This window comes from Malus domestica, chromosome 14 (genome assembly GCF_042453785.1).
Source record: "Malus domestica chromosome 14, GDT2T_hap1".
Taxonomy (NCBI): Eukaryota; Viridiplantae; Streptophyta; class Magnoliopsida; order Rosales; family Rosaceae; genus Malus; species Malus domestica.
The window spans coordinates 6,066,227-6,092,779 of NC_091674.1; the positions used below are offsets into that span (position 1 = coordinate 6,066,227).

A 26,553-nucleotide genomic window follows, 5' to 3' on the forward strand; every position below is an offset into this window, starting at 1 on the left:
ATGTCTCATCATGATATCACAATTCACAACATACATCATATTCAAGAACTGACGAAACACAAAACCATTCTCTAGCCACATTAATTAATTAATTTGATCAAAGTAATAACAATCATTCCCATATCTTCTAAATTCATACCTTATGAAATCATAATCAAATCGTAGAAAATCCCGAAGGAGTCACCCAAAGGTCCAACATCTTTTCTAACTTAATTCACAAGATTCTCGAAACCATTGACACAAATATATATATATAACTAAGGCTAGAGTGACACAGTTAGGTCAAGCCTACTTCTCCAAATAATGGGATTTCAAACCACTCTACGAAATCCAACAACCTCGGGTTCTGGACCACTAAACGGAACCAAACTAAATATGATCGCCTATCAAATGTACCAAGTACAACTAATCATCATCACCTCTAGAATGCGTATCATCCCCCATCGCGAATATACCAAGCAGAACCATATGCATAATCTCATCGTGTAGACAGTGATCACCCATCGTGGATATACCAAGCATGATCACCCCTGAATACATATTGTCCCCCATCGCGGATATACCAAGTAGGACCACATCCTAGCTTTAGGTAGTGATCACCCATCGCGGATATACCAAGCATGATCACTCCTAGCATACGTATGGTTCCCCATCGTGGATATATCAAGCATGATCACCCCTAACAGTCACCCATCGCGGATATACCAAGTAGAACTGTATCATATAGCTCTAGGTAATGATCACCCATCACGGATATACCAAGCATGATCACTCCAAGCATACGTATGGTCACCCATCGCATATATACCAAGCAGGACCATCCATGTACCACTACTACATGGTGCAGTCTCATCATCACACATTATACCCAATTATACGTATACACGCTATCGATTCCACATATCAACCAGCATCTAGTCATATAGAGCACAGCACAAGGAATTCCCCTAATTACTATTTCTACTAAAAAAATCTAAAGTACCTAACTCATCTCCTGACTTTCATCCCTATCACATGCTAGGTAGTAATGCCAAGTTCAAATAGGTATTCAGTTGGCAATCATATCCAAATAATTATCAAACAATAATTAGATCTCATAATTGTTATAACATTCATCATAATTATCATTCACATTATTAAAAAGATAATTAAACACATATATATCACAAACATCATCAGTACACAAGCCAAATCATACTTAATAAGCATAGGTCTATGGCTAAATATATAAAAATCACATTTCAATAGAAATCATATTTATAAGACCAATTCATATTCACAAATGATACCAACATAAGAAATTAAGATAATAATCATATCTCATATATTCAAGTCACTATCTAACCAATATAGGCCCACTAGACTTCAATTAGTCCCGTAATACTAATTTTATTATTTATAATGTTTCGAGACATGTTGACCACAAGTCAACTCTCGGTTAACAATAGGGTCCACAACTCTACGTAATTCGATCCTGAAGATCCGCACATCGGATTTCTGATCCATAATTTCCCAAAGTCCACATTATGCTTCTAGAATAACATACTAAAATTTCATTATGATCCAACGGTTGGATTGTCGTCAATCGCACAAACAAGTGGCAGTCCAATTTGATCACCACACCAAACAATTGAATTTCGAGAAACCGAGCTAGACATAGGTTCACAGGGTCACTAGAAAGTATTTGGTACTTAGACAATACTCGTGGACGGTCCCACGCACTGCCACACGTGGTGGTAGCCAAGGTGGAGGGTTTAGAAACCCCAAATTTTCAACATTAACTAAATGAGTTCAAATTTACCTGGTAGCTAAAGCTCAACAAGGGAAACACTTTTCACAACTAGACCGATGATAAATTCTAACCGGAAACCGTCCAAATTCATCGGAGAAAACCGGATTTCTAGGGTTCTAAACACCCAACCCTAGAATGAATATGAAAGCACAAACAAAGCATACCAACTTGAAGATTATGAAGAGTAGATGAAGTTTCATACCTCCTTTCTAATTGGTCCCTTCCTTTTTTTTTTCTTTTTTTTTCTAAATGGTCCATCAACAGCTAATCTAATTGGTCCTTAACTTTGATTGGTTACCATTCTCACATGATGGGAGTTTTAATTAATTTATAACCTATAGTTTAGTAAGACGATTTCAAACGTCCGTAACTATACCGTAATAATCCGGACTCGCAAACAGCTTTCGCCTATGCGTTCATGGTTTCGAGATATATTCGAAAACGTTACTTGTGACCTCTAAATTCAAATAAATTAATATAAATTCTCGAAAAATAATATAAAATCTCAATAATACAAATACGTATATTATAACAGTGAAATCCAGGAACGGGATTTCACATTATATTAGTGCATGTAGCCTATATAGGCCACTCAATTCCAATATAGGTTATTATTTCATGTATTTTTAGTAGAGGATAGGTAGTACATAATACTTTTTATGCTAAAGAAAAAGACCATTTACCCTATCCGATTTAGCCTCTGTACTTCTTACTCAAGAAAAGAAAAAGAATTTTCGTTTAGTTCACAATTAAATCCCTATTTCCACAATTCTACTTTTCGTTGTGATTTTCCAATGAATGTAACCTTTGGTCCGTTCTTAATCACTTTATTTACTTATTCTTGATTTATTAAGTAGATTAATTATTGGAAGTTTTAATGAAACACTCCCGGTACTATTCACTTTTAACAAAAATGACATTTTTACTCTAAAAAGTCACTCCTTTTACTATTCACTTAAAACACATTTTTGTCCTTTTGATTAAAACTCAAAGTTTTCAAGCCATTTTTATTAGTTTTCCTTTAATTATTTATATGGTCCTTGAAGTTGTCGGTTAGGTTTATGATTTCAAGATTTGTCTATATTCTATTGTTGTTCTTTTATATTGAAAAAAATAAACATATGGTTTTATGTCAGCTAGCGAAAAATAAAAAATTGGCTCCTCCCTTGCAAGTAATGTGGGAGAGATATAAAGGGAAATGGATGCTTAAAATACAAAAGGAATTTGTAAAAGTAGGCTTGCAAAGCTTTGAAGTATTTTTGTATGTTAAGTTGAGTGTCTTTTTCTTCTTCATTAATGATGCCTTTATAGAACATCCTCTTACTTATGGAGTAAGCCTTTCCCCTTAGTTCATTCCCCTGATCCAAGTTGCTGATGTGATTGCTGTCATAGGATGAGTTTCCACTTGGTAACTCGAGCTTTTATCCTCTCAAAACTACAACCTGCCACTGAAAAGTACTTTTTCTTCTGTAATAATGGTTGAACATCTTTCCTTTTGTGTGAAAGGGGTTTTTTGTCGACCACAATGCCACGTCATAAAGTGCCTTTAAAAATTGGGCTAAGCATAGTTTATTTGGAAGAAAAATAAATACCCATTAAGCCTTTAGTCCAGAATCTAGTGTTTTGGGCCTTACACAGGCCCATTGCTTGATTTCAGTCCAAACACATAATCCAGTACATGTTAAGTTGTTCCAAAACCAGTTGAAACAACATAAAAGTTCCATTTGGAAGTCACTTTCTACTTCTACAAGTACCCAAACCATAGCCTAGCGGAAACTCAATTTGAGCCACTTGATTTGCAGTACAAGCTGGTCCACAAATTCCATCACAGCCGTTCATCACAATCATCACTTCCCAAACAGAGCCTTCACTTGTAAAAGCAAAGCCAAAGCAAAGCCAACGCAAAGGATTGTCTCTCCTCTCTCTCTCTCTCCCTCCCTCTCTCTCTCTCTCTCCTGCCCCAGTGCCCCGTCCTAAATTCATTGCCCGTACTCATCCATCTAATCCTTCTCTGTGGACTAGATCGCTGATTAGAGAAAGAGGGCCCTTCATGACCAGTCGACTCGGGGCAGACTCAGCTCAGGCGGTCTCCAACTCGCTCTCGAGCTCACTCCAGCTCTAGCTGATCATCAACGACACCGTTTCACCATGACCCAGGTGTTTAATTTTCTTTAGTTTTTTGTTTTCTCGGCTTTTGAAACCCTGGATTTCCATCTAGAAACTTATACCATGGAAAAATGTCTCCAAGTCGCCAACTTGATGGCCTAATTTTAGCTTGACTTGCTGATTTTTGTGTTGTGGATGAAGTTTCCGATTTGGGTTTGCTCCAATTAGGGTTCTTTCCCATCTCGGTTTCTTCAATTTTGTGGGTTTTCATACGGATTTGTTCGTGATTTTTTATTACGATTAGGGTTTTTTGAACTGTGCGCCAAATGTTGTTCAATTTGGATGATTTTTGTGGTTCTGTGATTTGGGTTTCATCAGTTTTGTGGTGAAGCTAGGGTTTCTGATCTGGGTTTGTTAAATTTGTGATATAATAAGCCTTTTGGTTGTGATGGGTGAGGAGACGTCTGATGCAATGAACCTTGACCTGAATCTGGGTCCTGGTCCCGATGCTGGCTCAATGTCAAATGAACCTGTAAATTTGGATGCTTGGACTGAAGCGCCTATCCGCAGAATTGCGGAAGCTATGAGGAGGGCCCGGCAGAGGAGATGGCCGCTACCTGAAAGGCGGAATATTTCCACGCTACCTGAAAGGCGGAATATTTCCATGCTACCTGAAAGGCGGAATATTTCCATGGAGTTGAATGAATTGATGGTCAACTCTGGTAACTCAAGTACATTACAACCCGGTGAGGGTAGCCTTACAGCAGAAGAAAGAACAAGTGACGCACCCAAGACATGTGATAATAACAATGGGATTTTGGAAAATGAGAATTCTGAGAATAAGGATGATGTTGAAAAGGGCGGTGGCAGTGATGGGAGCTTTTTCGATTGTAATATTTGTTTGGACTTGGCTAGGGACCCTGTTGTGACTTGTTGTGGTCATTTGTTTTGTTGGCCATGCATTTACCGTTGGTTGCATGTGCAAGATGCAAAGGAATGCCCTGTTTGTAAGGGAGAGGTAACAATGAAGAATGTCACCCCAATCTATGGTCGTGGAAACAACGTGCGTGAGCAAGATGACGACTCAAATCTTAAGATCCCTCTTAGGCCTCATGCACGTCGGGTTGAAAGTTTTAGACAAACCATTCAGAGGAGTGCATTGAGTTTTCCGGTAGAGGAGATGATTCGCCGTCTTGGTAATAGATTTGATTTGACTCGGGATGTTATTCATCCATCAGAGCCTGAGAATACCCGGGAAGCAGCAGAAAGAACTAATTTGTTAAATAGGATTCTGACATCTCGAGGACTGCGCAGAGAGCAAAATCCAGTGGTACTTGCAGATGATGTTGTAGATTTAACGCAAAGCAACGTGACCGCTGTTGAAACAAGGGAAAACCGCCAACTTCAGTCCTTACTACTTAGAAGGACACAATCGCACAGAGCAACACTATCTTCTCTCTCGTCTGCATTGAGTTCTGCTGAAAGGTTAGTTGAGGCATATTATCGTAACCGTAATAGAAATCAAGAACAACAGCAGCCTGCACCAGTTGATGATAGAGATTCTTTCTCAAGTATTGCAGCTGTTATAAATTCAGAGAGCCAACTGGACACAGCTGTGGAAATTGATTCCATGGTTTCCCTTTCAACTTCATCTTCCAGAAGAAGAAATGATTCGTCAAGAGTTTCGGACATGGACAGTGGAGATTCTCGTGCCCACAGAAGAAGAAGACTTAACTGAAAGCATCTTCTTCAGCCCACAGTAGCCTGCACCAGTTGCTGATAGAGATTCTTTCTCAAGTATTACTGCTGTTATAAATTCAGAAAGCCAACTGGACACTGCTGTGGAAATCGATTTCATGGTTTCCCTTTCAACTTCATCTTCCAGAGGAAGAAGTGATTCGTCAAGGGTTTCGGACATGAACAGTGGAGATTCTTGTGCCGCCAGAAGAAGACTGAACTGCAGCATCTTCTTCAGTTCACCAAACGTTATCCTGTATGTGCTCTTTGACTTTTATTTTATTACCCTTTCCTCCTCTTAAATGCCTTTCCCAGTTCAGACTCTAGGAAGTATTCACCTTTGCCGTAACCTTTGTCCTTTGACTTTGATGAAGTGTGATTATGGAACTTCCGCAGCTATCTGCTTGATTTATTTGTTTTAGATTTTCATATAATGATCCTCCCTTAACCGAAGGATCTTAGGCTTTCAATTTGCATGGCAAATCATTGTACACTAGTACTACTAGTAGGCCAGTTTCGTAGTTCCATTGTAAATAGACTCATGAACTTCTTACGCTAGCGTTCATTTGGCATAATTCTCTATAATATTTAAACTCGCTTCTATTAATCCTTTGATTCTGTGGAAAACCTGCATGCCTTGTACTTTCCTTTTTTCGATATCTAGGCATATAAACTGCCCTTGCTTGCTAATCCTGTCAGTTCAATTCAACGCTCAAAAGCTTGATATATAGTTGGCGTATACGTATGCTTTTTCAGCCATGATCATGTGCAAGTAGAAGAAATTGTTAACCTTCTAGCAGGTTGATTCTGCATAAACATGGTAGACAGATCCCTCGACCAGTGAAACGTACATACTACTCATTTTCTTGTCAACCTATCATATCTGCTTCTATGCTTAACCAGAAAAACTCCAAATCTAGCCAAAGTTTTATATTTTTTGCTTCTTTTCATGTCGCAGACATCACAAACGACTCATGAATGGATGAACGTACGAATTCTATCGACGAATCGACTGACCTGCTTCATTTCACAGAGACAGTTAATAGAATGATGATTAAATCCTAGCCTCTCTTCTTTACCCAAAAACAGTTTACACTACTATTTCAGATTAATCTGGACCTCCTCCCTCTCTTCTGTACTCTTCTCCTACATCTTCGTTCCTTTTCCACTTTCTCAAATCCTAGCCCTCCAAGTTCAGCGTAAGATGATGATTAAACAGCAGGATGGTATTCGAGCAGAACTTGCGACTCCGCATCAGCCAAGGTTAAAATGGGTGCAAAAACCATTGTGCTGTCTTAAAAAATCTCTTCCATATTCATGTCTTATTGTACGAAAATTCTACAATGCGCAGGCGTATGGGATTCATCGAAACATTAGCCGACTCGATTTGCATGACTAGATTATGAACCTCATTCTAGCTGTTTAGACACCGGTGTATTGTACAAAATTCTTTTTTTATTGTAATCCTGCTGCTTTTATCTTCGTCACATGAGCCATGGTTTTCTAGGTTTATATAGCGGTCACTACTTAATGGGATAAGGTTTTGTTGTCGTTGTAGTATACGAGCGTCAAAGAAGAAAAATATCTTTTGAGCACAAGTATACAGGATTTGCAACAGCAAAAACTCTTAGTCTTGTGATCTATGAAGTAAACATGCAAAAGACAAAATTTCAAGCGATACCATGGATACAAATTCTAATCTTGCGGTGAATGTTCAAGGATCAAGTCTAAATTAGGGTAAAAGTTCGGAGACTTGTTGGGGTTCTATGTTCTGTTACGTAATCAAATTGACGAAAAATCTACAAAGTAACCAATAGTGGATTTTTTTTGTTAAATTCAAGGACCTTTTGGTTCAGCGATCAAACTTAATCTAGAATGAGTTCAATGATCAAATCTAATCTAGAATGAAAGTTCAGAGACCGATCCTACGTTTTGATCCACAAATTTGTTCCACCAAAGAAATTCGGGCTAAAATTATTAAACCAAGCAAGCCAGACACTTGGACAGTTCTTGGAAAGGAAGAACCGAAAGTTACCTTACAAGAAAGTTGGGACTTTTTTATTTCCACGTCAATTGTTTGGTCCAAACTCCATATCGTTGCATATCGACAGCAGGAGATTTCAAATCCAAAGCGTTGTATGCGATTTGCTGCTACTTTTTTCAACTGTTTATCAATACTTTTAAAATGATTGAAAGTATTTTTTATTAACATAATCTATAACCGATCCCTAATAAAAATGCAAGTGAATTCTGAAAAACATTTGGATCCCAAACACACTTTAACCGAAAACACTTTAACCGAAAACGCTTTCAATCATTCTAAAAGCACTTCCAAATGAGCTTAACCAAACACTAGTTCCATCTAATTTAGCCACTCGGATTGCCTAACATGTATATGATAGTTTCAAAATCCATCGGCATTAGGACTTGTTTGGTGCCTAGTAATATTGTACTGGACCAAAGCAGGAAATGAATATTGTTTATACCATACTTAGGGCCTCCGTATTTAGATCTCGTACAAATACTCAGGAGACTTAAATGTCATTATGTAATAAAGGAATGGGCAAATATGTAATAAGTGAGGAGCCCTTATTCTATAAAATGACTCCTCACCCTCACAATTAGAGAATGCCAATTCCTTGGCCCTCTCACCCCCTCTCAAAGCCTCACTCTCATTACAGAGGCTCTCACACTCACTCCCCTCACTTCTCAGAGAAATACAATAATCAGTGTGGACGTAGCCCAAACCTTGGGGTGAACCACGATACATCTTGTGTTATTTACTTTCTTGCAGATTCACGGTCGGATTTACGTTGTTCCAATACCTCCGGTTTTGTGCATCAACAAATATCAATGTCTAAATCTTGTCTAGTTTGAAGATAGAAGAAAACTCATTCTTCCATCCTACCAAAACTGAATGTAGAGACAAAATTTAATAAGTTATCTAATTTAATATACAAGACACAAAACGAAACGAGACCTTATATATCTAGGTTAATTATGGCTTTAATCTAATTATTGTAAGCATTGCTCGTTATTATTTTACAAATTATGCAGAAAATTAATTAGCTAGGTTCTGTTTGATATGCCATAGAAAGTGTAGAAACACACGGTTTCTAATCACCTATCCCTTGGTTGGAACTGCATCTTTACCCATGACTCATGGGGAGCTATGCCGATATAGTAGTTCTGGCTTCAGCTACCTTATGTCTATGGCATCGCAATCTTGACTTTTGATGCCCATGATAGACCGTGTTTATCATATGCTGGGACACACAGACACTGATAACCACAATAATATTAGACTAGTGGCAGCGAATTGTAGGGAAATCCGAAAATCCTGCACAACAAAAACAAAATCCAATCAATCTTCACTTCTCATATTTTCTAAATTTTAGTCAAGACTGATGCTAGCACAACTCTTTATATTTGTCAAGTCTTTGAGTCTTAAATTACTTACAGTTTAGTTTCAAAACCGTAGTTCATCTAAAGTGCGAATTCTCATATTAATGGAAACATGAGTACTGTTAGATTGACGAGTTTATATTTCTTTACTAGGTATAGGGTTTTTTTTTTTCTTCTTGTTTTTGTAATCAGTCTATTGATTTATTCCCGTTAAATGATTAGTAACACTAAAGATATACCAATCAATCTATTGGATTCTCCAAATCTGACTCTGTCACTCTGCAGATTAATAACATATGTGGGACCGCAGGTCCCATTGACACAGGTAAATAGTATTGTTGCTACTTGCTTGGTTTGATGATGACGACGACGATTCTGTTTGGGATATGATGTTGGACATATGAAGCCTGGAAAGTGTGAGAAAAGAGAATGGGAGCAAGATGATTGGAGAAGGCAAAGGCCATGATTGAACACACGGAGAGTGTGTTTTAAGCCATCCCCTCCCCCTTGCGGCATTGTCCCATGGTCAACAATCCTAGCTTGTCCTTACGCAAGCATATCAATTTATATTTTTACAGTCGAATAATATAAGTTATCTTTAACTTTTGAAAAACTAAGAGATATAGGAGAAATAAAGTTCATCTTATTTGGTATTACTCTGGCACTAGTTATGAGAGTCGTCAATCTCTTCCTAAATTTTTTGTTGCCAAAAAAAAGTTTCATCATTATTTCGTTCACACTCAACATCTTAACAGAATTGAATTTTTCCTAGCTAAGGGAAATGAGAATAGGACTATGGTCAAAGAATCGTTGGCAACTGTCGATTGAAATCAACAAGAACAATAGTATTTCGTAATTCACGACACTCGAGAGGATTTTTTATTTTTCTACAATTGTAACCTTTTTAGATATGGGTAAGGACACCGTTTGCTACACTCACGTCTCCCAAGAAAGGTTTGTAATCTAAGCAAGGTCAAAATTTGAGGATTTGATATAAGGCTGGCTGTTGATGTTTACGGAACTGACCTCAAGGTTGAAATGGACAAGGAAATTATCAATAAGATCATCATCGAGAAATTTTTCTAAGGGTCCACACGGATTTCCTTAGTGGAAACAACAAGCCCGAGGAAGTTGATTCGGTCTACCCTACAGATACCTACTAACTCCGCCTACAACTGGTGTTTCCTTAACTTTCTCCAACACGACTTTGGATGTCATAAGCGATTTCCCAACAGATATGCCTCTGCCCACCATTCCTAAGGAACATATGTTGCAGAATAGCAATCCGATATTGAAAGTCATTCATCAAATAATTACAGCAAACTTGAGGCACAATCCCGACACGAATTTCTTATACTTCAAATAGGATGTGACTATTCAGGCTGAATGAGGATTGCACAACTGTGCCGAAGGACATCAGTAAACAGAAGCCATGACATCCAAATGATATCAAGGCCAACACACTACTAGAGTAAGAGAAGATCCTAGGTATGCTCTGAACAAACCATTCTCTGATACCAAACTAACACGCCCCAATCCCAATATCCCCATATACCAGGGTAGGCACGTGCTGGTCGACACCCAAGGGTGACGAAGCCATTTTAAATATGCAAACAAATAAAGAATATGCAATTAGAACGAAATATGCCATTGTACGAACATGTTCAGAGCATACAACGACTAAGAATAATATGGAAGAATTAGTAAGAAAAGATACGAACAAGGAAATGATACCTATACTAAGAAGACTCGAGGATACCTATGTTGTAGAGTCATGACACCGGGAACAAATGTCTCGATTCTAACTCCTGAGGTGGCGCAAAAACCAAAAGGTGAGTGGACAAACTTTTATAATAATACTAATAAGAAGAAAACATTTTATTTCTGAACATAATAAGCCCCTGTTTTGAAAACACATATAATACTACATAATAGATTTTCTGAAAACCCTAGCATGCCATGAAAAACCATTTAATAAGCAAGTGCGTAAAATCTAGTGCTCAATTATAGAAATATCATTGCCCGAAGGCAATTTTGTAAAACATCTAGAAATCACGTCAGTGAGGTACTCACTAGGGGTATCATAGTCGCCCAAATGTAATACATGTCCATCACCTGAAGGTGAAGCTGAATAACATGTCCATCACCCGAAGGTGAAGCTGAATAACCTGTCCATCACCCGAAGGTGAAGCTGAATAAAATAGCATAACATACACATCAACACTAACCGTGGCTAGTGAAGCTGTCCGACACTGCTTTCGGCAGTTAAGCTGGGGGTATATCATAAACATCATCAATTGTGTCATATGGCGATAGACGTCATACCCGTGTTGTGTGTATGTGCCATATGATAACCCATTAGATAAGTACCAAAAACATATCTCAAAACTCGTATTAAAATACCGGAGTTCAAAAGCTCAAAGTCACATCTCATAAATCCATGATAAATCATATTCATGAATCCATAAAATAAATCATATTCGCAATTTCGTAATATAAATAGTATTCGAAATCCATAGAAATCCATGTATGCAAATCCAATAACTTGTATCCATTCGTAAAACGTAATCTCTATAAATTATTAATATTTTGTAAACCCTAAATTATAGAAATCCATAAATCATATTATAAAACATACTTAAATCATGAAACATGAGATGCATGCTAGGGTAATGTTTATAAAAACATATAAGTTAAGAAGGGGTCCACTCACAAATATTTTATTGCCCGAGAGCTGCTTGAACTAGCGAGGAGGGTGCCACCTCCCACCGAAGCACCTAAACACATATAGAGGCCATTTAAAAAACTATACTAAAACGTCAGAATTTTGGAAAACGGGTGACGAATTCTGTCACGTCCCGGATCCGGGGTTGGAAAAAAAATTAACCCCGCACCCAGTGCACGAGTAAAAGTAAAATAAATAAAAGGAAATTGACACGGGTTGGAAAAATAAACTCCACTTTTTAAATATAACTCCAAATTCCTCACAGGGTGTACAAAAGTAATAAATTAAAATCCTTAAACTTCTCCTCAATCACAACCTCAGCTCTTTTAACACATGTCTTGCCAAATAACATCTGTAAAATAATAGGTGAGGGGTGAGCAACAACCACCATCGCTCAATGAGTAGAATATGTAATATGTCAATCAAGCAATGCATGTTTACACACACTAGAAAATACAATAATAATATCAAAGGTTTAACCACGTAATTTCATATCACATCATCCTTTTACGTGTTCATTACATCCTTCATAAATTGTAACTCACCACGTGACCTCTACTGGCCTTTTTGCCCTAATGTCCCCGTGTGCAGTTTACATTTATCCCTTGGATTAATGCAACACTAAAGTTCTCATACTCCATGAACATACCCAAATAATCCACATATCACCATATTAATAATTCCAAAAGCATTTCAATAAATCCAACATGCTTGACTTAAAATAGATAGAGATTTATAAATAGATAAAACCCACTATAATTCATGGTTTTCATTTATCAGAAAATAAGAATACTTTGAAACACATTACATAAACCACTCACCTTGATAATCCAAGCTTTGGCAAGACAACCCAACTAACATCTCTACAAACCTCAAACTCTCTAACCCTAAACTCTCTTGCTTCTCTCTACGTTGAACCTTCGATGCATGCTCTGCATGTTTCCTTGATATGCGAAAACAATGGAGCATGGCCTTCTATTTATAGGTTAGGGAAGCCGGCAACAACTTGGTTGGAATTGGATGGTTTTTGGGGTCTCAAAGACAAGGATAAACTGGTGTCCTAAAATCTTTCCACGCAGCCACTTTTTAATGAAGACTAACCAACCTATGCTGCTTATTCATCAAACCTATAATCACACGTGTAAGAAATATAAGTGACTAAGCACTTAAATATATCCACCCTTACCACCTCCAGGTTCCATGTTGCACCATTTAATTACCAATAACATTGGCATCTAAAACTCTAAATAAATATTTATTTTAAAATACGGGGTCTCACAAATTCGACACGTCAAAAAACGTAAGGAGGGACCTCGGGTTCCCCCACGTGCTGCCGCACTCACCGCCACTAGGCGGTGGCCCCGGAAGCCATGGTCCCTCGCCTGAAACTGGGAAAGCAGTCCTCATGGTTTCTGCATCCCGAGCTCACCAAAATGAACACGCCGACTTAGGAATCGAACTAAACATCGGAAGGAAAAGAGGAGATGAACCCCAAAGTTTACCTAGCCTACGACCAGTGGAGGCTATTGGGAAAAACTCAGTGTTTGTTGCAAAGGTCGAGAATCCTCGAGTTGATTTTCCTCACGCATTCATGTCCTTGATTCAAGCCTAAATACAATGTAATGGTGGTGATTCATGGAGTGACTCGTCGGAGAAAGGTGTGGTGATTGGGTGTCACCACTGTTGATGCAGAGGTAAGGCACGGGAAAGTGATGAGAAAATAATAGAGAGATGAGGGAGAGATGAGAGGGAGCTGAGGGAAATAGAGAAGGGGAGAGAATTCTAGAGAGAGACAGAGATGTCATGGGAGGGGGGAATACATGGGCCAAAAGAACACCCCAAAAAGTGAAGGGAAACTGCCACGTGTCAATCTGTGAGTGGTTCAAAGTGAAATATCTTTACTTGGTAAAATTACCAAAATACCCTTACGTTTCAAATTCCTTAAAACATTCATCGTAACTCCAAACTTGATTCCACTTGCACTCACGCATTCGCGATGACGAGTACTACGAGGATATGCCAAGGAAACGAGTCTTACATGACACGACAAGGTGGTCAACAAAAGTCAACGTTTTACCTCGAAGGGCATTTTCATAAATTTGTCCTTTAAAATTTATAAAACTGTAAAATTTGGAGACGGGTCGTTACATCAAGGCTAAAAAGTTTGTAAGGGAATGCTAGTGTAGAAGAATCCAGATAGAATTCTATAGGGCTAGATTTTGTAATCCACGTGGGATTGTGATTTACTTGTACGTCAAATCATAAACTTATATATATGCACCTTGTGACACTAATATAATTACACTATTCTCATAATTCTACATGCATATATACTATATCATTTGATTAACAAATTTGACCAATTAATCTCATCCAATATGTTAGTTGTAAAGTATTAACAACTCTCACCAACCCACGTGTATAATACCAAAGAAACCAGTTGGTCCTGGTTAAGATGAAGTATCTTTATTTTTCCTAACTCTAGAATTTTGATTAATTGCATGCATGCATTACTCTTGTATGAGTGACTCGGGAGATTAATTACTTCGTGTGCAAAATGTATCCCTAGTTCTGAAATTTGTAGGAATGCACCCACCATATACCCTACGTCGCTCTAATTGTGGAGAATTATTAAGCATCATCCGGCAGTGAAAGTGGCAAACATGCATCGATTACACTACGGGGGGAGATTTTTATTACTTAACTGCTGGCAAAAAAGTTAATGTTAATGTATGTTTGTTTGTAGATTGGAAATGTTAAGCATAATCGTTCACATAAATTTAATTGGAGTGAGTCGTGTACACTATGAACACTAAGTTTTATCCAAATGTTCATCGCAATGTAAATGTCCTCCGTTCGAGTATATGATCCCATTACTTTTGTGGCATATTTAAATATTTGTAATCAAAATCAAAATTGGAGTTAGATTTCGATCAGTATTCTTATGTTTACTTACTACGTATGAATCGAAACAAAAGTGGGGCTTTAAAAGAAAAAATATTCAGCTCCTCTTTTTGGAGGAATTGAATTCTTTGTGAGAGGTGGATTTTTAATTCCTCAAGAAAGACGGAATCAAGAATGCAATGCTCTAACATAATTTCTAAAATTTTAACGTTATTGTTAACTGGCATATAAAATAATGGATTTTAGTAATCATATTTGTTTCTATTCCTATTCTAGGGAGCATATGCATCATGTCCCGATTCCGAGTTACTTCCAGGATCAACATGTGATGTATGTACCTATTCAATTATCATGCCTTGCTTTCGAGACATGACAAAAAACAACCCAACTGTTCTATAACATAAAAACTTTTCCTTTTATTTCATGGCTGCATCTAACCTAGGTGTTAGACTTTTCCTTTTATAAACATCGACATTTCTCATAATACTTCTAGCATAAAAACATAGAGTTCTAGAATCACTCATTGGAACTCTATTAGTATGATTCACTAGATTCTAGACTACTTAACGAACCATATAACAACCATGATTGTCATTTGTCATTCACATGTGTAACAGTGTTTTCCAAAAACAATTTCACAATCTCAATAAATAATCAATTCCATGAATCAAATATGCACAATATTAACGTTTAACTACGTTAATCAACCAACAAGACCAAAAGTTACCCTACTAGTTTTAATAAAGCCAACCTCTGTAAGGTTTGCTGTATTTACCTACATGAAATCCAAGCAATAGCATTGTAATCCCTAAGTTACAAACACAAGCGTAAACTTGAGCAACTTATATGCACAATGATCTAGAGTTCCAGACGAACTCAAAAGAATTGAATAAGAAGTGTGATTTCGGACTAACTCAATGAAGTCTAATGTAATCAAATAGGAAGTGAGATTCCCAACCAACCAACTAAATCGAAATGGAGGATGGTTCTAGACAAACTCCACATAATCCAGACAAAGCACAATTCTGGATCAACTCAAGAAACCAAGCAAGAAGAGGAATTTCAGACCAACTCAACGCAATTCAGACCAAGCACGATTCCATACCAACTTAACGAAACCGAATGAGAAGAGGGATTCTGGACCAACTCAACGTAATCCAAATGAAGCACGATTCCGAACCAACTCAACGAAACAGAGTAAGAAGAGGGATTCCAGACTGAATCAACGAAATCCAGATGAATAATGGTTCCGAACCAACTTAACGTAATTGAGTAAGAAGATGAATTCCGGACAAACTCAACGGGATCCTGACGAAAGACGGTTTGAGATTAACTTAACGGAAACGAGTAGGTAGAGGGATTTCAGACCAACTTAATGAAATCCAAACAAATAACTATTCTAGACCAACTCAACGAAACTGAAACCGAGTAGGAAGAAGGATTCTGGACCAACTGAATAGAATCCAGACAAAGCACGGTTCCATACCAACTCAGTGAGACCGAGTAAGAAAAGGGATTCCAGACCAACTCAACGAAACCTAGTAGGAATAAGGATTCTAAACCATCTCAACAGAATCTATACTAAGCACAATTCTTAACCAACTCAATGGAGCGAAGTAAGAAGGCAGATTCTGGACTAACTCAACAAAATCCAAATGAAGCACGGTTCTTAACCAACTCAATAGACCGAGTAAGAAGATGGAATTTTGAACCAACTTAACGGAATCCATCAAAGATAGAGTTCTAGACCACTCAACAAAACCGACTAGGGAACCGGATTCTGAACCAACTTAACGAAATCTAGATGAAAGAGTGTTTTGGACTAATTTAACGGATCCCAAATGGAATACGGTTCCGGACCAACTCAACGAAACCAAATGGAAAAAGGGATTGTAGACCAACTTAACAGAATTCAAACGGAACACGGTTTAGAACAAACTTAAAGAAACAGAGTGGAATTTAAATGGAACACGGTTTAGTTTAGAACATCTCGGAACTAGACAGGGTACTAATTTGAAGTCACAACTCCCCATGACAACGGGATTAACGGTCCCCTAGTAGCCCTCACGTTACACAAACATTTCAAATATACTACGCCAACACACTTCCTAAATCCTGCCATATCCACAAAGTATACCACATGGGGATTTCTAAGTACAACATTTTATGTTTCTCTTATGTACCCATATGCTTTTTTGTCATAACATATACCCAGGTGCCAATATATCAATTTGGGTACATTTGTATATGTACACTGTGGGTACATTTATTAAATAGGGTTTAGAAAAATTATAAGTGCATATATAAATGTACCCAAACTAATATATTGCATATGGGTACATGTTATGACAAAAAACCATACAGGTACATATTAAAAATAGAAAATGTTGTACATTAAACTGTAAATGAGCCAAATCGGACTGAATCATTGTGCTCTCACAAACCTAAGCAAAGTGACTCTCTTACTAACTATAAAGACATGATTAATCACCTCAATAACCATATGAGTACATTCCCTATTGAACTTTTTAGTTTCAACTATTTGTATAATTCATCATGAGAAAACAAGTACAAGGGAGAAGATCTTATATAGAGCTTGAGAGTGGCTTAAAGGCCTATAGACAAAGCCTCATATTAGGTCATATAAAGAACCAAAAAATAATCCTGCTAACCCTGCTTACAAGTTTCAATAAAACACAAGACCATGAATTAAGGAGCAAATTAAGAGACAAAGGAAAAGTGACAGCTGCAACTCACACATGTGATTGTGTGTTGAAGAAGCAATACATCACGTCTACATCACTTCCAATGTCCAAAAGTGACAGCTGCAACTCACATCTACATCACTTCCAATACTCCCCCTCAAGCTGGATCAAGAGGGTTAATTGATCCAAGCTTGCACAACAACCGTTGAAATTATGTAAAGTCTAGAGCTTTCGTGAAAAGATCAGTAAGTTGATCATGGTTTCTAGTGTACACAGTGTTGATGACATTGGATTGAACTTATGTACGAATGTAATGACAATCAACTTCAATGTGCTTCGTCCTTTCATGAAATACCGGATTAGAAGCAATATGCATTGCGGCCTGGTTGTCACAAAGCAACAACATTAGTTTCTTGCTGGTGAAGCCAAGATCAAATAGAAGACTCTTCAACCATATGAGTTCACAAGCTGCTACTGCCATGGCCCTATATTTAGCTTCAGCATTGGATCTTGCAACCACGGTTTATTTCTTACTCTTCCAGGTGACCAGATTACCTCCAACAAACGTATAAAAACATGTGGTGGACTTTCGATCAAGGGCATTACCAGCCCAATCAGCATCAGTGTAGGCCATGATGTGATTGGACCCACTTTTATTCATGAGTATGTCTTTACCGACCGAACCTTTGAGATATCTAAGTATTCTCTTGACAATCTCCCAATGAACCGACGTAGGAGAATGCATAAACTGGCTGACAAGGCTCACTGAATAAGCAATGTCAGGTCGAGTAATTGTGAGGTAAATAAGTTTTCCAACCATGCGTTGATAAACACCATGATTGGAGATAGGCTCACCTTTGGCATCCAACTGAAGTTTGCTAATAAGGGGATTGTGAGCAGGTTTACACTCAAGCATGTGTGCTTCATCAAGAAGATCAACTACATCCTTTCTTTGATTTAAAAATAACCCCCTGGAAGAAGTGGCCATCTCAATGCTAAGAAAGTATTTCAAGACTCCTAAGTCTTTAATGGAAATTTGTTGATGTATGGAGCACTTAAGAGCATTGATTTCATTCACATTGTCCCCCATAATTATAAGATCATCCACATATATAAGCACAACGAGCTTGCCTAGGACACCACTGCAAACAAATAAGGAGGAATCAGCATGACTTCTTTTGAACCATGCAACTTCAAGAACTGAGCTCAGTTTAGAATACCAAGCTCGATAGGATTGTTTGAGTCCATATATAGCCTTATAGAGCTTGCAAACTTTGTTAAGTTCACCTTCTCGTGGGTGTCTATGAGGTAGCTTTATGTACACCTCTTCTTCAAGATCACCATGGAGGAAAGCATTTTTTACATCCATTTGAAACAATGGCCACTCGTGATTGACTGCCATTGATAGCAACACCTTCACTATGTTCATTTTGGCAACCGGGGCAAAAGTTTCCTTGTAATAAATACCGTAGGTTTATGTGAAACCACGGGCTACCAATCAAGCCTTGTGTCTCTCAATGGTACCATTGGAATTGAATTTTGTCTTGTATATCCATCTACTCCCTACAGCCTTCTTGCCTTTGGGAAGATCAACCACACTCCAAGTTTCATTTTCATCCAATGCTTTGAGCTCTTCATGCATGGCTTTTGCCACACACGTGTACATAAGGCTTCTTGAAAGCTTCTTGGCTCAAGATTGTTTGACAATTGGTTGAGAAATAATGCATGGGAGGCCGACAATTTTTGGTAAGTAATAGCTTCAGAGATATGGTACCTTGCAGAGTACGTAACGTATTCTTGTAACCTTAACGGGGGATGTCAATCTCGAGCAGGGTTCCTTCTTGGTGCTACTACTGATTGTGAAGTTGCAGCTTGTGGTTGTGGTGCTGGAGCACTGGGTACTTCCTCACTGACCACCTCATCCATGTTGGAATTAATGATATGGTTTGGGGGGTTTGCATGAATTTCTCCAGGAGTAAGCAGTGGAAAGGTGTCCATTAGACTCTCCCCTTGAAGATTATTCTCAGAATCCTTGTGAAAGAAATGAGTGAGTTCATCAAACCGAATATCCCTAGAGACAACAAGTTTCCCAGTGTGTGAGTTATAACATTTGTATCCCTTTTGAGAACTAGAGTACCCCATAAATGCACATTTCACAGCTCTAAGTTCTAGTTTATCACGATGAGTAGCTTGGATGTGGACATAACAAGTACATCCAAAGATCCTGAGATGAGTCAAATCGACGGTTCTTCCTTTCATGACTTCGAAAGGTGACTTGGCATTCAACACACGAGTTGGAAGTCTGTTAATGATGTAGGTTGCAGTGAGAAGTGTTTGGGACCAGAATCTCTTGGGAACTTGCATATGAAACATAAGGGACCTTGTTTTCTCCAACAAATCCCTATTCTTTCGCTCGGCTACACCATTTTGTTATGGTGTACCAACACAACTAGTTTGATGTAAGATACCATGATTGCTCAAGTAATTGGACATGTTATTGGATGTATACTCGGTGTCATTTTCTGACCTTAAGGTAAAGGCGAATTGATTGGTTATTAGTTTGTGAAATTCTTTGAAAGCTTCAAAAAAATCACCTTTAAACTTTAAAAGATACACCCAGGTAACCCTAGAATAATCATCAATAAAAGTGACATAATACTTGTATCCATCGAATGACTCAACACGATAAGGTCCCCAAATATCTGAGTGTACAACTTCAAAAAGTTTACTGGTTTTAGACTGAGAGGATACAAAGGCAGCCTAGTGGATTTTGACATTTGACAGGTCTCGCACTCATGTGTGCTTTTACAAAAATTTGGAAATAACTTAGACATCACTGGTTCTGAGGGATGAACGAGACGTTGGTGCCAAAGTTGGTACTCCTGGGCATACTTAGGTTGGCAATGGGATCCTTAACAAGATTGAAATTCTTTGAGAGGTAGTATAGACCATTTAGAAAAAACCCTTCACCAATCTTCTTTTGAGTGACTCGATCCTAAAACACAACGTTATGAGGAGAAAATATGGCAAGGCAGTCCAAAGTGTGCATGATTTTTCCTATGGACAAAAGCTGGAATGGAAATGAAGGTACGTAAAGTGCAGTGGACTCTACATCATTACCCATCAACCTAATTTTTCCTTTTCCTAGAACAAGTTCCCCTTTACCATTTGCTACATATACATGAGTAGGATCAATTAATTTTTGAAACTCATGTAGACAAGATGTTTTATTAGTTATATGATCAGTGGCACCTGAGTCTACAATCCAAAAATCATGTGTGAGATGTGCATTGAGAGCAGTGGAGATTGCACTAACAATACCTAGGATATTGTCGTGCGTTGTGGTATCTGAACTTGCCAAAAGCCAGCGAATTTTCCAAGCATGGCAGTGGAGTTTTCAGTGATCATCTTTTCATTCTCAGTGGTCTCATTCTTTCTTTGGAGAAAGGCAGCAAATTCATTAATTAAGCAAATCGAATTTGAAGTGAAGTTTGTCATCTCATCAGTTGAACAACTAGTTGCACGGAGGGCTTTTGGAGCAAACCCTTTTCCATCTTTGATCATTTTCCCTTCCTTGTCAAACTTAGGTTTTAACTCAGGATGTAAGATCCAACATTTTTCCAGTAGGTGCCCCTTAATGTTGCAATATGTGCACTTCCAGTCAGCCTTCTTCCCATTAAAAAATCTTTCACCAGAAATTTTGTGGTTGCTAGTGAAAACCTTAGCCTCAGAGCTAAATTTGGGCTCAATATGCATTACCTTTCTTCGAGTTTCTTCCCTTTGAACTGCATGACACACGCTGATGAATGATGGTAATTTTGGGGTCATTAGCAAATGACTATGAAGATCTTCATACTCAGCTCCCAAGCTTGCTAACAGTTGAAACACTTTATCTTCATCAGCCCTCTTCAAGAGCACAGCGGATTCGGTTGTGTGTGGACGGTATAGATCAAGCTCATTCCACATAGATTTCATGCTTCCAAGGTGCTGAACGAAGGATTGGTCACCTTGCTTTAGGCCAGCAAGACTCTTCTTCAGTTCAAATACACGAGCAGCATTGTTTTGGCTGCCATACATTTCCTTAACAGATTCCCATAGTAGGTGTGAAGATCCTGAATAGCTAAAGAGCTTCGACAACTTGGGCTCCATCGAGTTAAGAATCCAAGACATTACGAGCTGATCATTTGAGTGCCATGCATCAAAAGAGAGTGAGGTGGATTCTGGAGGCTTGATGGTTCCATTTACATACCCTAGCTTCGATCTTCCTCCTAAGGCAAGAGAGACGGCTCGTGACCAAGGCAAATAATTGAACACATTCAACAATACTAAGCACAGTCGTTGGTTTGGATTGATCTCACCGTGTATCATGTTGGTTGTTGTTGAGGTTGAGGAACTTGTATTCTCAGAACCGAATGGATTGCCTTCTGCCATCTCAACAAATAATGAACAGAAGGAAAAATGAACTAAAGAAAAAAACAACAGAGACAGGACCCTATAGTTCCTGCTCTGATACCATATTGAACTTTTTAATTTCAACTATTTGTATAATTCATCATGAGAAAACAAGTACAAGGGAGAAGCTCTTATATAGAGCTTGAGAGTGGCTTAAAGGCCTATAGACAAAGCCTGATATTAGGTCATATAAAGAACCAAAAAATAATCCAACTAACCCTACTTACAAGTTTCAATAAAACACAAGACCATGAATTAAAGAGCAAATTAAGGGACAAAGGAAAAGTGACAGCTACAACTCACACATGTGATTGTGTGTTGAAGAAGCAATACATCACGTCTACATCACTTCCAATGTCCAAAAGTGATAGCGGCAACTCACGTCTACATCACTTCCAATATACCCTTTTACTCCACCACTTGCCCGAATATTACTGGCATTGTGTGCAATGTTGTTATGCAAGCTTTCCTTTCCGATCCCAGGATCAGTGCAAGCCTTGTCCGTCTACATTTTCATTACTGTTGTCGATGTAAGCCTCTTACTAATCTTTCTTAAAGTTATACTTTATAAATTTTTATTGAAGCCTCATATTTTTTTATTGTGCTATGATTTTCTTTTTCAGGGAAGGGATGTGATGCTTCAAGTTTGTTAGACAAGAATGGAAGCATACTGCAAAGAAAGGAAGATGCAGCTCCCAACACCAACTTGGCTCGAGGGTTTGATGTTGGTGACAACATCAAAACTGCTCTAAAGAATTCGTGTCCAAGTGTTTCTTCTGCTGACTTTCTAGTCTTTGCAACAAGTGCTTCTTGAATAAACACCTTTAAGTGTTTTTCCAAGAAGCGTTTTAAGTACATTTTCAAGAAACACTTTAAATGCTTTCTAAAGAAGCTTTTCTAAATGGGTCTTAAGCAATATAGTTCGCAAATTGTGCTTTACAAAAACTGAAAACCTAGTAATATGGGTGTAAATTAATTAAAACATATCAAGCTAGAGGTGTTAAGCGAATTAGCTTGGCCCGTGATGTAGTTGGGTTGGCCCACTTAATAAATGGGCAAGGCCAACTCTTCCCATTTAGATAAAACATTTAGGCCATTCCAAACTGCGACCTTGACACATAAAGGGCTGGGCCACTAAACAAGCCAACTTCTGCCACCCAACTTTAGTTATTTTAAATTGTTAAAAGAAGTTATTTGAACCTAAGTATAAGCTAAATATCACAAAAAGTGCTATTAGCATACTATGTTCACCCACTTTATAACTAAAACATAAAGAGGACAAATCAATATAAAGAAGGTGGGAAAATAGAAAAGGTGAGCATGCATAATAGCACTCTATGGAAAATTTCAAGTCTTATTCCCTCCAAAATGGAAGGGGATCCTCTCCATATCCCTTCCTCCTAATCCTCATGACCCACAAATTCGGACCCTTGAAATTTGTTCCAACGGCTAAAAACAAGGGGCTCCATTAAAAGTTATAATAACCTTAACCGTTAGATCAAATTTCAAGGGTCCGGATTGGTGGGTCATGAGAATTAGGAGGTAGGGATTCAGAGATGATCCCTTTCCCTCCAAAATGTATGTTTGTACATAAAAAATCAGTTATTAATATTTAATTATGTATTAATTTAGATGGGATGTCCATAATAGACCGCGGATGTGCTCGACTCATGGTGGGCCGCATGTCAACCCAACTTACTCTCTCTTATGAATTATGTCATGTCATAATCCAGTCCAAAACCAGTTGAAACAACATAAAAGTTCCATTTGGAAATCACTTTCTACTTCTACAAGTACCCAACCAAAGCCTAGCGGAAACTCAATTTGAGCCACTTGATTTGCAGTACAAGCTGGTCCACAAATTCCATCACAGCCGTTCATCAAAATCACCACCTCCAAAACAAAGCCTTCACTTGTAAACGCCAACGCAAAGGATTGTCTCCTCTCTCTCTCTCTCTCTCTCTCTCTCTCTCCCCCTCCTGCCCCAGTGCCCCGTCCTAAATTCATTGCCCGTACTAGATCGCTGATTAGAGAAAGAGGGCCCTTCATGACCAGTCGACTCGGGGCAGACTCAACTCAGGCGGGATCCAACTCAGCTCACTCCAGCTCTAGCTGATTATCAACGACACCGTTTCACCATGACAGGTGTTTAATTTTCTTTAGTTTTTTGTTTTCTCGGCTTTAGAAACCCTGGATTTCCATCTAGAAACTTATACCATGGAAAAATGTCTCCAAGTCGCCAGCTTGATGGCCCAATTTTAGCTTGACTTGCTGATTTCTGTGTTGTGGATGAAGTTTCCGATTTGGGTTTTCTCCAATTAGGGTTCTTTCTCATCTCGGTTTCTTCAATTTTGTGGGTTTTCATACGGATTTGTTCGTTAATTTTTGTGCGCCCAATCTTGTTCAATTTGGGTGATTTTTGTGGTTCTGTGATATGGGTCTCTTCAGTTTTGTGGTGAAGCTAGGGTTTCTGATCTGGGTTTGTTAAATTTGTGATATAATAAGCCTTTTGGTTGTGTTGGGTGAGGAGACGTCTGGTGCAATGAACCTTGACCTGAATCTGGGTCCTGGTACTGATGCTGGCTTGATGTCAAATGAACCCTGTAAATTTTGATTTGACTCGGGATGTTATTCATCCATCAGAGCCTGAGAATACCCGGGAAGCAGCAGAAAGAACTAATTTGTTAAATAGGATTCTGACATCTCGAGGACTGCGCAGAGAGCAAAATCCAGTGGTACTTGCAGATGATGTTGTGGATTTAACGCAAAGCAACGTGACTGGTGTTGAAACAAGGGAAAACCGCCAACTTCAGTCCTTGCTACTCAAAAGGACACAATCGCACAGAGCAACACAATCTTCTCTCTCGTCTGCATTGAGTTCTGCTGAAAGGTTTGTTGAGGCATTTTATCGTAACCATAATAAAATCAAGAACAACAGCAGCCTGCACCAGTTGGTGATAGAGATTCTTTCTCAAGTATTGCAGCTGTTATAAATTCAGAGAGCCAACTGGACACAGGTGTGGAAATTTGTTCCATGGTTTACCTTTCAACTTCATCTTCCAGAAGAAGAAATGATTTGTCAAGAGTTTCGGACATGGACAGTGGAGATTCTCGTGCCCACAGAAGAAGAAGACTTAACTGAAAGCATCTTCTTCAGCCCACAGCAGCCTGCACCAGTTGCTGATAGAGATTCTTTCTCAAGTATTACTGCTGTTATAAATTCAGAAAGCCAACTGGACACAGCTGTGGAAATCGATTTCATGGTTTCCCTTTCAACTTCATCTTCCAGAGGAAGAAGTGATTCGTCAAGGGTTTCGGACATGGACAGTGGAGATTCTCGTGCCGCCAGAAGAAGACTGAACTGAAGCATCTTCTTCAGTTCACCAAACGTTATCCTGTATGTGCTCTTTGACTTTTATTTTATTACCTTTTCCTCCTCTTAAATGCCTTTCCCAGTTCAGACTCTAGGAAGTATTCACCTTTGCCGTAACCTTTGTCCTTTGACTTTGATGAGGTGTGATTATGGAACTTCCGCAGCTATCTGCTTGATTTATTTGTTTTAGATTTTCATATAAAGATCCTCCCTTAACCGAAGGATCTTAGGCTTTCAATTTGCATGGCAAATCATTGTACACTAGGGGGGCGTTTGTTGCACCGGATTATCTCGAACTGGACTAGCTCCAAGGACTAAGCTGGACTGGCTTAGACTAGACTAAGCTAGACTAACTTAGTGAAGCGTTTGGTGCAGTGTTGGACTAAGAAGCTGGATAATAACAAATTCTAATATTATATTATTTAATATATAAATTATTAATATTTTATTATGATCTAGGTGACCGGAGATGACGAGGAGTCTATCGGGAGTGGTTGTTGAGCATGACAATTACGAGAGAGGATAGTCTTAGCTAGTCCCATGGTTATTGGGGGGTCTCGCTAAGACCTCTTAGTGAAGGGTTTTGTCCATGCTAGTCCCATTTAGTCTCATTAATGTTAGTCCCAGCATGGAACAAACACGGTATTGGACTAACAGCTAGTCCAGTCCAGTCCCAATTAATGAAGGCAAACAAATGCCCCCTAGTACTACTAGTAGGCCAGTTTCGTAGTTCCATTGTAAATAGTCTTAGCTAGACTCATGAACTTCTTATGCTAGCGTTCATTTGGCATAATTCTCTATAATATTTAAACTCGCTTCTATTAATCCTTTGATTCTGTGGAAAACCTGCATGCCTTGTACTTTCCTTTTTTCGATATCTAGGCATATAAACTGCCCTTGCTTGCTAACCCCTTCAGGTTGATTCAACGCTGAAAAGCTTGATATGTAGTTGGGGTATATATATAGCTTTTTCAGCCACGATCATGTGTAAGTAGAAGAAATTGTCAACCTTCTAACAGGTTGATTCTGCATAAACATGGTAGACAGATCCCTCGACCAGTGAAAAGTACATACTACTCATTTTCTTGTCAACCTTTCGTATCTGCTTCTACGCTTAACCAGAAAAACTCCAAATCTAGCCAAAGTTGTATATTTTTGCTGCTTTTCATTTCGCAGACATCACAAACGACTCGTGAATGGACGAACATATGAATTTCACCGACGAATCGACTGAACTGCTTCATTTCACGAAGACTGTAAATCCTAGCACCCTAAATTCAGTGTAAATCTTGACCCTATGGTCATTGTTTTCATAGAGCAAGTATGCATCATTTTTATATGGGAGGTCACAAGT

At 38.5% G+C, this 26,553-nt stretch overlaps 2 protein-coding genes and 1 long non-coding RNA gene across 3 annotated transcripts; 2 read left to right on the forward strand and 1 right to left on the reverse strand.

The window, feature by feature from the left end:
* Window positions 1-3,514: 3,514 nt before the first annotated feature.
* Window positions 3,515-6,242, forward strand: LOC103430992 (uncharacterized). The gene is made up of 2 exons (XM_008369138.4): window positions 3,515-3,949; window positions 4,334-6,242. Exon 2 carries the CDS (start codon window positions 4,347-4,349, stop codon window positions 5,634-5,636), a length of 1,290 nt encoding a protein of 429 aa, XP_008367360.2. The 5' UTR covers window positions 3,515-3,949; window positions 4,334-4,346; the 3' UTR covers window positions 5,637-6,242.
* An 11,655-nt stretch (window positions 6,243-17,897) lies between these two features.
* LOC139191121 (uncharacterized mitochondrial protein AtMg00810-like) lies at window positions 17,898-18,803 on the reverse strand. Its single transcript, XM_070811672.1, has one exon. It carries the CDS (start codon window positions 18,801-18,803, stop codon window positions 17,898-17,900), a length of 906 nt encoding a protein of 301 aa, XP_070667773.1.
* A 4,953-nt stretch (window positions 18,804-23,756) lies between these two features.
* LOC114821171 (uncharacterized) lies at window positions 23,757-26,024 on the forward strand. Its single transcript, XR_011575291.1, has 2 exons — window positions 23,757-25,223; window positions 25,659-26,024. It is a non-coding gene; the product is annotated as an uncharacterized lncRNA (long non-coding RNA).
* Window positions 26,025-26,553: the final 529 nt, after the last annotated feature.